The sequence below is a fragment of the Mustela putorius genome, unplaced genomic scaffold, assembly GCF_011764305.1.
Source record: "Mustela putorius furo isolate JIRA1106 unplaced genomic scaffold, ASM1176430v1.1 tig00003858_pilon_pilon_pilon, whole genome shotgun sequence".
NCBI classification, from domain to species: Eukaryota; Metazoa; Chordata; class Mammalia; order Carnivora; family Mustelidae; genus Mustela; species Mustela putorius.
Window position 1 is genome coordinate 19,189,238 of NW_025422010.1, and position 16,988 is coordinate 19,206,225.

At 36.8% G+C, this 16,988-nt stretch overlaps 1 protein-coding gene across 4 annotated transcripts in view; it reads left to right on the forward strand.

Moving 5' to 3' along the window:
- Positions 1-210: 210 nt before the first annotated feature.
- Positions 211-16,988, forward strand: part of RBBP8 (RB binding protein 8, endonuclease) — a 128,377-nt gene continuing 111,599 nt past the window's right edge. For all 4 annotated transcript variants that reach the window (XM_013051451.2, XM_013051447.2, XM_045065443.1 and 1 more), the window contains exons 1-3: positions 211-345; positions 3,073-3,279; positions 16,463-16,505. In XM_013051451.2, the coding sequence (XP_012906905.1) occupies positions 3,171-3,279; positions 16,463-16,505 (152 nt within the window). In that variant the 5' untranslated portion in view covers positions 211-345; positions 3,073-3,170. The remainder of the gene's footprint in view (positions 346-3,072; positions 3,280-16,462; positions 16,506-16,988) is intronic.

Below are 16,988 nucleotides of genomic sequence, written 5' to 3' on the forward strand. Positions count from 1 at the left end.
CCCGGCCGGTGGCCCTCGGGCCCTCCCCCAACCCCAGAAAGCGCGGGCAGCCCTGAGGGGCCGGCTTTCCCGGAGGGGGTTTGGCAGACGAGTGAGGGGAAGAAACGCAGGCCGCTGCCTCTTCGCAGCCCCGAAGCCGTGCCTGCTTCCGTGCTGAGGTTTTCGAGAATCTCTGAGGCAATCTTGGAAGCCGTGAGTAAAGAGGAATTTCCTTTCCCCAATCCTGAGCGGGGTTCGTAGCGGCTACTTCCGGTCTCGAGCGGCCGGCCGAACACAGGCGTTTGGCCCCCAAGTTGTAGTAAGCCCTCAGGGAGCACACTGGAGCCCGGCTAAACTCGGATGGAGGTGAGTCGGAGGGAGGCGAGTCGGAGGGAGGCGAACGTGCGCTCCCTGGGCTTCTTCGGTCTCCCGCGTCGGCTGAGGACTCACCTACCGGGGCCGAGTCCGCCCCGCGCATGCGCCGGGGGCACCGTGCGCGCTTTCCGCTCCCGTAGCGCCGCAGGCCTTTGGGACCTTTGGGAGACGGAGGCGCGCGGGACTGGGTGGTGTCTACGGGTCCTGGGACAGGATCCTCTCGACCTCTGCTTGGCTTGTAAGAGGACCAGCCCCAGCCCCTATTCGGCTATCTCGGGCACCTGTGTGACTCCAGGCGCGGCTCTTGCCCTACCTGTGTGAGAATATGTGTGGTGGATGCGACAGGAAAGAAGCATTTTACGGAGCACGTTCCCTGCAGTGGTCTGCCCTGCTGCAGGATGCACAGAAGTGTATTAAATTATGACAGACCTTTGAGCCCGGGATGCACCTGGAGACACAAGTGCACGTTTCTGCGAAATTAAGGCACCTCATCCTGCATCGATAACGGTTCAGGCCAAAAGAGAGATTCTGACCAAAGTGCTGGGCGTGCACTTTAGGTTGGAGAGGATTTTGAGAGCCAGAATTTGCAAGTTTAGTGTTGTGTTGATAAATTGTTTTTATGTGGGGAAATTTTTTTTTTCTTAAGGTTTTGTTTACTTATTGGACAGAGACCCAGCGAGAGAGGGAACTCAAGCAGGGGGAGTGGATGAGGGAGAAGGAGACTCCTCCAAGGGCAGGGAGCCCGACATGGGGCTCGATTCCAGGACTCTGGGATCATGACCTGAGTTGAAGGCAGGCGCTTAACGACTGAGCCACCCAGGTGCCCCTGAAGATATATTTTAAAATGCTTGTTTTACACGGTTGATTTTAAGCAGTTTCATACAATGCAATTTTAAATTATTCATTAAAGTAATTAAAACTTTGTTTTAAACTATTACTTCATAGAAATAAGTATTTTTCTTGGGCTAAAGTATTTTGTGGTTAATTAGCACCCTTGGCGCCTCTCCCCTCACCTCCTTACCTTTGCCTTCCATAGCGTGGGACCTAATTGTATGAACTTGGGCGAGTCATTTAATCTCTTAAACCTGTTTTTCTAAAAGGAAATTAATAACAGTAACTGTTCTATAGAGTTCTCCAGATGAAGTTTTTAAAAATGGCTATAAAACAGCACGGGATCTGTTATATAGTAAACAACAAATGGTAACTTTTGTTGACAATAGGTCTGTTATCTTTTAGGGTTAAGAAAGAGTAGAAGTCTGGCCTCTTTGGAATAAAGCTGTATTAATTCATGCACCCAACCCCTCTTTTAAAAACCTTATTATGGAAATAATAAATGTACACAAGAGAGAGACTAGAAATACGAACTCTGTCACAGACTCATCCATTACCCTCTTCCAGTAATTGTCAAAGCAGCCCTTCTTGTTTCATCTCTTTACCCAACATTTTTTGTTTGTTTTACCTGGAATATTTGAAAGCAAATACAGAACAGGTGAATTTACCTGTAAACATATCAGTATGTATCTCTTTAAGAGCTAAGGACTTTTTTTAATATGAGCACATTTTAATACCCAAGACAATTAAAAATAATTCTCTAACATTATCTAAAATCTAGTACATGTTCAGTTTTCACTGATTGTCTCAAAAAAAACCCAAATCACAATTTTTAAAAAGCTTTATAAAAAGTGTATTTTTACAGTATTTCTTTAGTGCTTTTCAAAGTGACTTCAGTCATAATCTTGCTCCTTTAGAAATGTCATTGCTGGGACACCTGCGTGGCATAGTCAGTTGAGCATAGGACTCTTGATTTCAGAGTTGTGAGTTCAAGCCCCACATTAAGCATGGAGCCTGCTTTTAAAAAAAAAAAAAAAAGGTCATTGCTTATTTTAGCCTCCTCATCAGAGACCTTGAGAAATGGTTTTAAGAGACACTTACATCAATTTGGGTACATTAAATGGTAAGGCATTGGCTAAAGAGCCATATGTGAGATATAGTAGACTTGTTAATCATTTGACTTTTAAGTAGTAGCTAGTTAATGGTTTCACCTTAAGGACGCATTATTAAAATATTTATGAATCCACTTGCACTTCTTAGTATCCTGTTACTTCCTTTGGGGGCTACACAAGTAATAATCATTTCACTCTACTCTCAGAGGGGCACAAAATGGCCTTACACTTTTTGCCTTGTTACTAGACATTTCTGTATTCATAGATCTTTGCTGTGCCTATGTCTTGCTCACTTATTTCCTTTGTTATGAGAAAGGTATTCAAATCTTCAAGTATATTAATCACAATCACCTTTCTTGCTCTTTTATAAGATTTGTGCTTCTATGAATATTTAAGTTTAAGTCAAGAGTATTTCAGAATGTTTTCCAGTTTTTGTTGCACTTCATATCAAAAGTTCAACAAAGGAATAAATTATTTTAGAATGGTGAATCAATGAATACTGAGCGTGAATGACTACAAACTTCTCAATAGCAGAATCATCACAAGTAAGTTCTTTCTAGGAAGAATAAGAGAAAATTTGCCTGAAAATTTAGCTTAACTAAGGACCAAATACCTGAAATCAGGGTTGTCACCATAATCATCTTCACTTCCCATCCCCCAAATTCTCAAAGTGGTTGGTTGTAGGTAAATAAGGAAAACTTGAGAAGAGCTGGCTGACTTCAAATTACATACATATAAATGCAAAATTCATTTATGTTGCAATCTGTCGTTTCAGGTATTTCAACTGTCAAAGACAACTTCATACCTATATAATGTAACAGAAAAAGGTCAGAAAACATTAGGCAAATAGAAGTGTGGTGCATATTAAGCAAGATGAACATCTCTGGAAGCAGTTGTGGAAGCCCTAGTTCTGTAGATATATCTAATGACTTTAAGGAACTTTGGACAAAACTAAAAGAGTATCATGATAAAGAAGTACAAGGTAAAATCTTTTTTTAAAAATACTTATAGCAGTATTCTATTGAGAATAATAGTGATAACTAACTGTGACAGTTCAGAGATCTCATTTTTAAAGGACCTTTATTATTGTAATTTTTTGTGATCAGTTATGGCTAAATTGTTGTTTTATAACCATAGACAACTACTATAGGATGTAGTACCTGCACAATATATAGTTATTTACTTACGGTAATATGTGTGGTGTTGTGGAAAGGGCATAGAGATTGTTGATTGAAGACCTGGATTTGAATTCTAAATTCATTTATCTGTTTGCTCTATGATCTCAGCCAAGTTATGTAACCTTTAAACTTAATTTTTTTCTATAAGATTATTTCCAAGATTCTTTATAGACTTTGAAATACTACTTAAGTTATTCTTCAAAGCTTTGGGAATCTTTGCTACCAGGCACTGAGATATAAAAGTTAATGGTAGTTTGCCTTCAAAGAGCCTGCAGTCTAATAGAGGTAGAGTCATGTAAACAGGTAATTATAGTATAATGACATAAGAGCAAAAGCGTTTATATGAAGTGCAATGAGTATACGGAGGATTCAGCTATTATGGTTGGAATAGGTATATAAATATTTGTGATTGTGTTAAAATGTACTCCATGTAAAAGAATTTTCTATAAAAGGTAAACTCAAGTTTGATATTAGTATCTTTCTAGTTCTGTGACTTTAACATAAAACATTTTCCCCGTGTAGGGGAAATGCTTAGTTTTACATTTGTTTCTTGCTGCAACTGTAGGTTTAATACTACAGTGCTTTACAGCTTTCACATTACACTGGGGTGCCATTAAAACACAATCCACCTAAATCTATAGTATGTGGGTCTGTATTGGAACTTTCCTGTGGTAAGTGTTGTTTCTGGCAGAACCTCATCATAATGGACTCATCATGAATTAATGGGTTCTGAAACAGAACCCCAGAAGTATTCTTCCATGGCCCAGTGTACTCAGGAGACACTTATTCAAGGGATGCACTTACCATAGGCCACAATTTGTGAATAAGAACAAGTCATATATAGTTATTGTTCTTTTTGGTTTTTTTTTTTTTAAGATTTTATTTATTTATTTGACAGGCAGAGATCACAAGTAGGCAGAGAGGCAGGCCGAGAGGAGGAAGCAGAGTCCCTGTGGAGCAGAGAGCCCAATGTGGGGCTCAATCCCAGTACCCTGGGATCATGACCTGAGCTGAAGGCAGAGGCTTTAACCCACTGAGCCACCCAGGCGTCCCTAAAGTTATAGTTCTAAGAAATTTTGTAGTGTACCATGTTATCTGGGAACATACAGGAAGAATGGGGGTGCATGTGAGATTTATTGTCAGACCGGACTTTACAACTTAATTCTGATTAGCCAGACAAAGAAGATGGTAGGAGGAGAGGAGGGAATGTTTTAAGGAAAGAGAACAGCATGTGGAAAAGTTTGGTAGTTAACAGCCTGATTTTATCTTTTTTTTTTTTTTTTTAAGATTTTATTTTTTTTTGAGAGTGAGAGAGAATGAGAGAGAGACCATAAGAAGGGGGAAGGTCAGGGGAAGGAGCAGACTCCCCGCAGAGCAGGGAGCCCCATGCGGGACTTGTCCTAGAATTCCATGATCATGACCTGAGCAGTTGCTTAACCAGCTGAGCCACCCAGGCGCCTCACAGCCTGATTTTAATCAAGGAACTGTAGACAGGTTGGTATAGCTCACAGATAGAATGAGGCAGGAGGTGGGATTTTATTGGGCAGGTGGATAGGAGTTGATGCTAGAAAGGGAGATAGGCTCAGATTATGTAAAACATTACTATGCTGAAGAGATTGTTATCATGCGTTGTCTTTAGGATTTGGTCTAAATTTTCATCTTAAGTGTCTCCTTCTCTTGCTTGGGAGTAGTGCCATGTTCAGAAAGAGGTCATGTGAAGTACTTATGCAGTCTGTGAGTTCTGCTTCATACTGCATTAAATAGTTTCATACATGTAAAGCATTTGGGAGGGTTTCCAGCACACAGTAAGCAATATATGTGTTAGCGATCATGTGTTAGATATTAGAATGCTATCCTTCTGAAGCAGCACCATTATATTATCAATGGCTGCTGTGGACCATCCCAGCTAGTAACAATAAGATACTATAAAACAGTTGTAATAGAGGTTTCACATACAGATTACATTTATTTTCCTCTTTATGATTTTTTAAACTGCTAATTTCTGGAAACAAACAAAAAGAATAGCCAAAGTAAACATAAAGGAAACGTAAATGCTTAAGAGATCTTAGAAAATTCTTATCTTCTATCTCTTTTTGGCAAGGGGGAGAATGGGGATACTTAAAGAAATTATTAAGAAATATACGTAATTTTTCATCTTAACCATTTTCAGGTATACAGTTCATTGGTATTAAATACATTCATAATGTTATGCAACCATCACCACATCCATTTCCAGAGCTCTTCATCTTGTAAAATTGAAATTTTATACCTATTAAACAATAACTCCCCATTTACCTGCCTCCAGCGCTGGCAACCACAATTCCAGTTTCTATCTCTGATTTTGACTACTCTAAGTACCTCATAAAAGTGGAATCATACAATATTTGTCTTTTTGTGACTGGCTCATTTCACTTAGCATAATGTCTTCAAGATTCATCCATATTGTAGCATCAGAATTTTTTTCTTTTTTAAGACTAAATAATATTCCATTATATATACCACATTTTGCTTATCAATCCATTATTGGACATTGGAGTTGTTTCCATCTTTTGGCTATGAATAAATAATTCCATCTTTCTGGCTGTGACTAATGTTGCTCTGAACATGGGTGTACAAGTAGTCTCTTCAAAACCCTGCTTTCAACTCTTTGGGGTATCTACCTAAAAGTGGTAATTATATATTTAATTTTACATTACCATACTCGGACGCCTGAGTGGCTCTGTCGGTTAAGCATCTACCTTCGGCTCAGGTCTGTCGGTTAAGCATCTGCCTTCGGCTCAGGTCATGATCCCAGGGTCCTGGGATGGATTCCCAAGTTGGGCTTCCTGCTCAGTGGGGAGTCTGCTTCTCCCTCTACCCTCACCCCCTGCCTGAGATCTCTGTCTCTCTCAAAAAAATAAATAAAATCTTTTAAAAAATAAAAGTAAATTAATTACCATACTCTTTTCCATACCAGCATTTTACATTACCACTAGTAATGCATGAGGATTACAATTTCTCCACATTCTCACCAAAACTTCTTATTTTCTGTTTATCTCTCTCTCTTTTGGATAGAAGTAGCTATCCTAGTGGATGTAACGTGATACTCTGGTTTTGATTTGCGTTTACCGAATGATTAGTGATGTTCAACATTTTTTTCATGTGCTTATTGGCCATTGGTGTAACATTGGAGAGATCCGTCTATTCAAGTCCTTTCCCTATGTTTTAATCAGTTTTGGTTTTTGTTATTGAGTTGTAGAAGTTCTTTATATAGTTTGGATATTAATCTTTTTTTTTTTTCAAGATGTATTTATTTGAGAGAAAGAGAATGTGCCTTTTTTTTTTCATATTTGTACGAAATTTTGTTTCTCAACCACAGATTTCAGGTAAAACATAGCAAATGAACCAAAATAATTCCCACTAGTGAAAGCTGTGGATCTGTATTCCAAACGCCCCCATCCCCCCACTGCCAAATGAGAGCTGCCTAAAGTTAGGGCCTTCAGTTCACCATTCTGCAGCCACATTCTTTGATATTCTATGCTCTAAGATTTTACTCCCATCAGACTATCTTCATATCCTTCTCTACCAGTTCCTGGAGTCCTGACAGGACTTAAATTTTCATGGGAAGTTAAAGCCAGATATGCAAGCAGCAGATACCCCTGTTTTAATGAAAACATATCCATATCATAAGGTCCTCCACTAGAGTGGCATGTTAAGAAAAAGTACACTAATTTTACAAAAAAAAAAAAAAAAACAAAACAAAAATGCAAAGGGCCAGGGGAGGGACAGAGGGAAAGGAAAAGAGAAAATCTCAAGTACCCTCCCCACTGAGTGCAGAACAAGATGCAGGGCTCAGTCTCAGGACCTTGAGGTCATGACCTGAGCCAAAATAGGAGTTGGGACACTTAACCAACTGACCCACCCTGGTGCCCCTGGATATTAACCGTTATCAGATATATAATTTGCAACTATTTTCTCCCATTCTGTGGGTTGCTTTTTCACTCTGTTTATATGTGTGTCCTTTGATGCACAGAACTTTTAAATTCTGATATAGTCCAATTTATCTATTTTTTTCTTTTGTTGCGTGTACTTTTGTTGTCTTGTCCAAGACATTGGATCCCGTATTATTTAGCCTTTACCCTGTTTTCTTCTAAGCATTGTATAGTTTTACCGCTTATGTTTAAATCTTTCATCCATTTTCAGTTATATTTTGTATACGATGTAAAGGTGAAACTTCATTCTTCTATATGTGGATATCCAGTATTCCCAAGACCATTTGTTGGAAAGACAGTTTCCCCTTAAATGGTCTTGGCACCATTGTCAAAAACCATTTGGACTCTCTGTTTTATTCTATTGGCCTCTACATCTGTCTTTATGTCAGTACTACACTGTTTTGAATACTGGAACTTTTAGTAAGTTTTGAAATCAGGAAGTATGTGATCTCCAGTTTTGTTCTTTTTCAAGATTGTTTCGGCTATTTGGAGTCCCTTGAGATTCCATATGGATTTGGGATGGGTTTTTCTATTTCCGCAAAAATCCTCATTGGGATTTTGATAGGGATTAAAAAGATCTGTAGATCTTTTTAAGAAGTCTTTTTAACATCTTAACAGTATTATGTTTTCCAGTCTATGAACATGCCGTGTTTTTCAGTTTATTTGTCTTCTAATTACTTTAATATTTTGTAGTATTCTGTGTATAAATCTTTCATCCTCTTAGTTATATCTATTTCTGAGTATTTTGTTCTTTTTGATGCTGTTATAAATGGAATTGTTTTCTTCATTTTCTTTTTTTAAAGTTTGTTTGTTTGGGTTATTTATTTATTTATTTATTTTAAAGTACACCCAACCTGGGGCTCGACCTAAGGAGCCTAATAACATCAAGTTTCACATGCTCTGCCAACTGACCCACAGGTGCCCCTCATTTCCTTTTAGTTTCTTTCCAACTGACCCAGGCAGATGCTCCTCATTTCCTTTTATTTCCCTTTCCTCTAGTTGTTTGTTGTTAGCTTACAAAAACACTCAGAAGGGGCACCTGGGTGGCTCAGTGGGTTAAGCCGCTGCCTTCGGCTCAGGTCATGATCTCAGGGTCTTGGGATCGAGTCCCACATCGGACTCTCTGCTCAGCGGGGAGCCTGCTTCCCTCTCTCTCTCTCTGCCTGCCTCTCTGCCTACTTGTGATCTCTCTCCATCAAATAAATAAATAAAATCTTTAAAAAAAAAAACACTCAGAATAATTGTTGTTAGCTTACAAAAACTCAGAATAATTCTGAGTTTTAATACAGTCTGCCATTTATTCAGTGAGTAGTAATTGGATTATATGCGAGGAATGATAGCAGTTGCTGAGGATACAACATTCAAGAAGACACAGTGGGTGTAGGGAGCTTTGTATTCATTTTTTAATTTAATTTAATTTAATTTAATTTATTTATTTGACAGACAGAGATCAGAAGTAGGAAGAGAGAGAGGAGTGGGGGAAACAGGCTCACTGCTGAGCAGAGAGCCCTATGTAGGGCTCCATCCCAGGACCCTGGGATCATAACCTGAGCCAAAGGCAGAGGCTTTAACCCACTGAGCCACCTAGTGCCTCCATTTATTTTTTTAGGAAAATATTTATACACTGTCATTATATAATGAAAGGATAGCAAAAATAAGCCAGATATTGGTAACACTAATAGCAACAATGTAATCTGCTATAGGCACCACTTTTAAAACTGGGACTTATTCTTTGTGACCCGGAAGTGAAGCTAATATAATATTTTAAAATGTTTTAAATAGGACCAGACATGTTTGAGTTGCTAGGTAGGGACAGAGAGTTGGTATTTTTGATAGAGAGTTAGCATTCTGCAATCTTCAAGCATAAGGTTAAGTTCTTTATCCTTCAAATAATTACATTCTGTTGTTTTATAACTGGTTTGAAGAAGATCATTAAGTTTTTATTAGGCAGAGTCCCTATCTTACTCATCTTTACATTCCTGTAGGTAAAAGTGCTTGGCACATGGTAAAAAATTAATAAATGGTATCTGAATGAATTCCATAGTTTATAGCTTGGTCAATGGAATATTTTCTTGAACATCAGTATTTTTAAATCCCATAGTATATGAAAATATTTTATATCTGTTTTATAACCCTGAAATACTTTACTACCTTTACATTTTAAAATTTCTCTTTTTAGGTAATACCGTAGAAAGTTGGGAAAGGAAAAATAAATCACCATTCTACAAGAACAGCATCTGTGGCTTTTTGTTCATTTGTTCCTAGCTTTAAAAGAAATGTGTGCAGCTTATTGAATTGTTGTGATCAGTGTACATAGTGTTTTATATCTGGCTTATTTTTGTTATTTCATTATTTAAACTCTACTTGCTTTTTGTTGTGTAGAACTTTAGAGTTTTTATATATGCCCATTTACATATCCACATTTAAAATTGGGCTAGTTTTATTTTTAGGCTTTTGATTTAACCAGGGATAAAATATTTGGCAGATTTCTTCTTCATGTTCCTCAGTATTTCAAGATCTTCAGGAGACCCCTATTTAATGATGAGGAAGAGTCAAGATAAATAAGACACTTTAATCAGAAACAGCATGCCATATTCATCAGATTGTAGAACATGTAAAACTCACAAATAATTCGTGGTGGATAATTCTTTAAAATTGTGTACTCATAGCTATGCTCTAATACTCATCACACTCTCAGAAGAAGGAGTTAGTTTGTATACACTGAAAATGTTATGAGAAATAGAGCAGTTTTTAGAATACTTAGCTAACATCCATGTGCTTTATGAATGGTAGATATGAGATATATATGTGAACTGATGAGAGAAGATAATTTCTGTACGTTGTAATACTGGATTGATCAGGGTACTTTTTCCATTTCAAATTTATCTATGGATTCTTAAAGGTGTAAATGAACGAGCACTGCTAAAAAGTTAATATGTTATTTTAAAATGTTTGGATTCAGACGAGGCAAATTTGCTGAAAGCAGACTTTTTAAACCACAGTTCTTTGTCAATTTATTTCACATAGTTCCATATAAAATTAGATCTTCCAACTGTGTGATAACATCAAAGACATGCCTGAAGGCTACTAAAGTTTTTTTTTTTAAGTGGGAGATCCACTTGGAGAAACCAGTATAAGAGGCTATTTGAAAGACATCAAACATGGACTTGTCTGGACTTTGCTGGTTTTGAAGTATATATAGAAATCAAATTGACTCATTACTTTTAAACCTTTGTGTCAGTTTAAAAAAAGAGAAAGAGAGAAAAGAAATGTTCTGAATGGTGGTACTTGAAATACATAATTTTTACTTAGATATCCAAAGAAGTCTACCCACCCATAGAAACTTACATGCATCTGAATACCCCCCACTGTATCTTGAGATTTTTGTTTTGCTTCATTTGACCAAAACATGATAAAATGATAGCTAAAACATGCCATATACAAGGCAATTTGTACACTGATCACAAGAAATTTTAAAAGAAATGCATGCATTTCTTTTAAAACGGCATGAATAAATAAAGTCTTTCAACTTCTATTGAATAGCAATATTCAAATGAGACCTTGTGTGTGTGTGTGTGTGTGTGTGTGTGTGTTCACCTCAATATAAATGAGACCTTTTTGTTGGAAAATTCTGGAGACATTTGTGACTGAGTTTTTATATCTTTTATCTTTAGGATAATTGTATCCTTTCATGACTGTTTACTCTAGTGTCTTATGTTCCTTTTGTGACAGATGCTGCTAGACCTCAGAATGTAAATGGTCTCTTATTCATGCCATGTTCTACCATCAGCATCTCATCTAATAATGTTTTGATAAGTGTGATGATCAGTTTCTTTAAAAAGTAGGCATTTTTCAGGACAAAATTAGAAAACCTTTGAAGAAATAGGAAAATATAGGGCACCTGACTGGCTCGGTCAGAAGAGCGTGCAACTTCTTGATCTCATGAGTTTGAGCTCCATGTTGTGTGTAGAGATTACTAAAATAAGGTAATAAACTAAAAAAAAAAGAAGAAGAAGAAGAAGAAAAATAGGAAACTATAGAGGTTCTAATACAACAGGATAAATACTTCTTGATTAAGTTTTGGACTATTTCATTTATTTCTCAGATGTCTCATCAAAAATTCCTAAGATAACATTCATACTAAGACATATAAATTTACAGTGAAAGGAATTGCGTGCAATTTTGGTCCATAACATTATTGTCTATCAGCAGCTCTCACATCTATTATTTTTCCATTTGTGTTAACATGTATATGTTCAGTGGAGTGCACAAAAAGTAATTTATCCATTTTGAGATAATTAAATCTTTATTTTAAAAATTGATTATTTACTTATTTATTTGGCAGAGAGAGAGAGTGTTTAAGCAGGGGAGCAGCAGACAGAGGGAGAAGCAGGCTCCCTACATAGCAAGGACCCCCCTACACCCCCCAATGCAGGGCTGGATCCCAGGACTCCGGGATCTTTTTTTTTTCCGAGATTTAAAAATTTTTTTGTTTATTTTTTTAAGATTTTATTTATTAATTTGACAGAGAGAGAGATCACAAGTAGGCAGAGAGAAAGGGGGAAGCAGGTTCCCTGCTGAACAGAGATCCCGATGCAGGACTCATTCCCAGGACCCTGAGATCATGACCTGAACCAAAGGCAGAGGCTTAACCCACTGAGCCACCCAGGTGCCCCTTCAGATTTTTTAAAAAATTTGTTTATGACAGAGAGAGATAGGAACACAAGCGCAAGGGAGCTGGAAAGAGAGAAACAGGCTCCCCACTGTGCAGGGAGCCAATATGGGGCTCGATCTCAGGACGCTGGGATCATGACCTGAGCGGAAGGCAGACATTTAATGACTGAGCCACCCAGGCGCCCCAAGGACCCCAGGATCTTAACCTGAGCTGAAGGCAGATGCTTAACTGCCTGAGCCACCCAGTTATCCTTGAGATAATTAAACCTTAAGAGCAAACTAAGCATCTTATAAAGTCAAAAGTTTTCACTTTGGTATTGAAATAACTTATTAGGTCCTTGCAGAAATACTTGTGATTATGTATTTTGATAGAAATTAAATTACTTGAGCTATGCACATAAAGCCACTATTTGTCAAGAAAGGTGTTATTAGGCTTATTCAAAACCATAGTAACCTGTTTTAAAGTGATAGTATGTATACTATATATGGGTTGTTCTGCATAGAGAACTAAAATAAGTAAAAAAATTAACTGATTTTTTTTGTTTGTTTAAAATGAATTCTTGCCTCATTTCTAAATTCTTACTTAAATTTGTTTCATGTGTTAGAACTACACATATAGGCTCTTAATTGTTTCATTTCCTCCAATATTCATGTGTTCACCAGTGTAGGGTTAATTTGTACTTCAGTGCTTAGTCTTGTGAATGCTGTTTCCTCAGTAGGTATCTCAGGTTGCCACTGTTACAATCCCAAATACTTTACTGAACAGACTACCTGTTCATACAGGAGCTGCATTGTTGTATAGCCTCATTCCTTCCGATGGGTGTGGAGCAGGATTAAAGCACACTTTATAGGGGTTCTAATTGTAGATGCCTAATTGACTTGATGAATAGCAAATGCTAAAATTTAAACACACACACATACACATGCACACATAAACCTGTTTCAGGGCTGATCTGCGTGACAGAACAAATGCCTCACAGGTGTTGAATGCTAACAAGATAAAAGAGTACTCTTTCCATATTTCCCAAGAATTTTCTTTTGATGTTTATATGGATTTTCTATCTCGTTGTTCCTTTTCCTTAAAATGGTCATGGCAAGAATCCATTTCATGTTTGGCTGCACTGAATTTTAGAAGTCGGCTAAAATTAAAAATAAAATCTATCAGTAAGTAAATTTTCACACACTTTGGGAAGGAAAGAGAATGAAAAACTGCTGATTTTAGTCAGGTCATAAGTTCTTTCTTAATTCTTCAGGAATGACTTGATGCCTTACTAAGTACCTTATGTTCTCATGAGTTTGTCATTCCCTGAATTTGACAGATGAAAAAGATTTTTTTTTAAAATCTTTCTTTAAAAAAAGATCTTTTTTTTAAAAGGGGCGCCTGGGTGGCTCAGTGGGTTAAGCCGCTGCCTTCGGCTCAGGTCATGATCTCAGGGTCCTGGGATTGAGTCCCGCATAGGGCTCTCTGCTCAGCAGGGAGCTTGCTTCCTCCTCTCTCTCTCTGCCTGCCTCTCTGCCTACTTGTGATCTCTCTCTGTCAAATAAATAAATAAAATCTTAAAAAAAAAAAGATCATACCAGTTTTAATTCTTGAAATTAAAAGAAGTATTTTCCTTTATTATGTTTTGTATTTTAACAGTTTTACAATTCTTAGGGAAGATCTTTTTCCATAAATTTTTTTAGCTTTTTATTTTGAGCTTATTGTAGGTTCATATGAAGTCATAGGAAATAATACAAAGAACTGTCCGATACTCTTTACCCAGTTTCCCACAATGGTAGCATATTTTATAGCTGGAGTACCATAGCACAGCCAAGAAATGGACATTGGCACAATTTATCAGCCTTATTCAGATTCCTTTAATTTTATATGTACTTACTTGTATATGTCTACAACAGTGTTTTCTATGCACTTCACGTAGATTCCTGTGACTACCACCAAAGATCCTCACAACAGTTTAAGTTCCTGACCCCATTTCTTCCACCCCAACCCCTCCAATTTATGGCTACCCATAATCTGTTCTTTATAACTTTTTCCTTTGAGGAATGTTATGTAGGTAGAATCACACTGGGCGTACTCTTTGAGATTGGCTTTTTTTCAGCCAGCGTAATTTCCTTGGAAACCATCCAAGTTGTTACATGTATCATTATTTCTTTCCTTTTTATTGATGAATAATCAATAGCATGATTATAGCATAATCATAGCATGTGCTATGAGTATGCATCAGGCTTTTTCTTTTTAACAGTTCACTTGATAAAGGGTATTTGGGTTGTTTCTAGTTTTTGGCTATTATAAATAAAGCTGCTGTGAATATTTGGTTATAACTTTTTTTTACTGTTCATAATACTTGTTTAGTCAAATTTTAGGCTGTGAAAATAGGGGTAAAATTGTATCATATCAGTTGGACATTTCCTAGAGGTGAAACTTGAGAAATAGGGCCAAAGTCTAACACAAAAAAATTGTCCAGGGCCTTCATTTTTCTATAATATCTAGATTTCCTAGCAGCATATCATTACTATTTGGTGTATTAAGAAGAGGTGACTTTCCCTTCAGTATTTATATGACTTTTAGCCTCATCCCTAGTCAGCAACATGGAGGGGGATTGGTGGGAGAAATGTGTAAGTTTTTGAAAACTCTTATTTGTCTAAATTATGTTGTTCAAAAGCTTGTCCTAAATTAAACCAATAATGAAAAGTCCTGTTCTTAAAAATGACAAATTTATTAATGTTACTATATATATTACATGGAAAGCTTTTTGAAATGTGTGGCTTATTAGAACCCATAAACTACCAAAGGCAAACACTAAACCTTTGATTTTTCAAAAATCAGTCAATTAATACCTATTTATTGGGGACTAACTCTACCCCAAGTAAAAGAAATTCTTGAGTAGATATAGAACTTAAAAACTCGCTAAGCAATATTTTTAAAAGTAAATAAAATATCCACAATTGCAAAAATTGTAGAACAGTAAAAAGATTGATACAGGAATCAGAAAAAGTAATACAGAAACTTTTTCCTCCCCTTGTGATAATCATATTGCAGAAAATAGAGGTCATAGAGAAAATAGAAAACCATATAGTTTAGTGTTGCTAAATCAACATTCTTTTTACTTAATGGTCTTAGTAACTGTATTATTTTAAAAAACAAGTGTTATATTTACTTAAATATATGCCTATTTTAAGCAGTGTGTATTGCTATAAATTGCTCAGTATTCTTTGTGACTATGAGTTTCCCTATGGTTTGAATCCAAGAAAGAAGATCTCGATGAAAGAGTCCTATTACATATTTCTAAATTGCTTTCCATAAGAATTGTATCAATTTGTAATATTTCCAGCAAAGTATAGGAATATAGTTTTACAACACTTTTTTTTTAATAAAAGATTTTATTTATTTGATAGACAGAGATCACAAGCAGGCAGAGAGGCAGGCAGAGAGAGAGAGGAAAGCAAGGCTCCCTGCTGAGCAGAGTGCCCAACGTGGGGCTCAATCCCAGGACCCTGGGATCATGACCCGAGCCGAAGGCAGAGGCCTTAACCCACTGAGCCACCCACGTGCCCCTACAACACTTTTTTTAATCAACATACTGGGTATTACGATCTTCATAATATTGCCAAGTAATTGTTTTATTTTGAATTTCTGTTTAGTTGCTAGTGATGCTGAATAGATTTTCATATTTAATGACTGTTTTTCTCCTTTTGTTAATTATTGTTTCTAAAAATTAAAAATGTTTACCCTATTTAGCCCATATCCTTCCTTGCAGTTTAAGTACCCTTCAGCCTTTCTTCATTAGAACTACATGAGTCCCAAAGGCAGTGGTCTTCTCTTATGTTCTGTGTCAGACTCAATTAGAATTAAAAATACATATAACAGCTATCTTGCGTGTCCTTTGTTAAGTACTTTAGCATTAGCAGTTTTGCTCTTCGTCCAAGACTTCCTGCCATAATCTATTTTAATCCCAGAAGACTTGAGCCTACATAAGCACAGTTACTGTTAGCAAATGCACAGGCTATGTCAGAACATGGGTCTCCATTTATAGTGAACCTCTAATTATATGCTTGCCCCTACTATTATAAAGGAAGTAACTAAAGTAACTCACTTTAGGTGGAGAAAATTTTATTCTGCTAGCTGTCACAGACTAAAAGCAGTAATGTTGCTGATATACTTTTGTGACCTCAGGGTAAAAGCAAGGGAAATACACTCTCCAAACTAATGGGACCTGGCTCATTATTCAGAGCCCAGAGTCTAGTGACTTAATAGTGTAGCATTAGACTCATAAACTCAGATCAACTGCTTTAGAGATGGTAAATGTATAAGTAAAATACTGTGTTTTTTTTTTCTTTTTAGGTTTGCAAGTAAAAGTAACCAAGCTCAAAAAGGAACGAATTTTGTAAGTATTAGTGTATAACAATGATATCCTATGTTTAAAGTAATTGGTCTTAATGTCCTATTTGGTCTTAATGTCTTATTCATAAGAAATTAGCTTTTTTTTTTTTTAAGATTTTATTTATTTATTTGACAGAGATCACAAGTAGGCAGAGAGGCAGGCAGAGAGGGAGAGGGGAAAGCAGGCTCCCCACTGAGCAGAGAGCCCAATGCAGGGCTCGATCCCAGGATCCTGGGATCATGACCTAAGCTGAAGGCAGAGGCTCAACCCACTGAGCCACCTAGGTGCCCCATTATAAGAAATTAGCTTTACAGCATGGACCTTGGATAGTTGACAACGAATTTTTCAGTAAAAAAATTCAGTAAAAAGACTAACTTAATTTGGAGTATATCCTTAGCTAATATTTGCTTCATTTATATTTTAATATAATTTTTTATATGTGCACACATATAAATGGGTGTGTGTGTGTGTGTGTGTATATATATA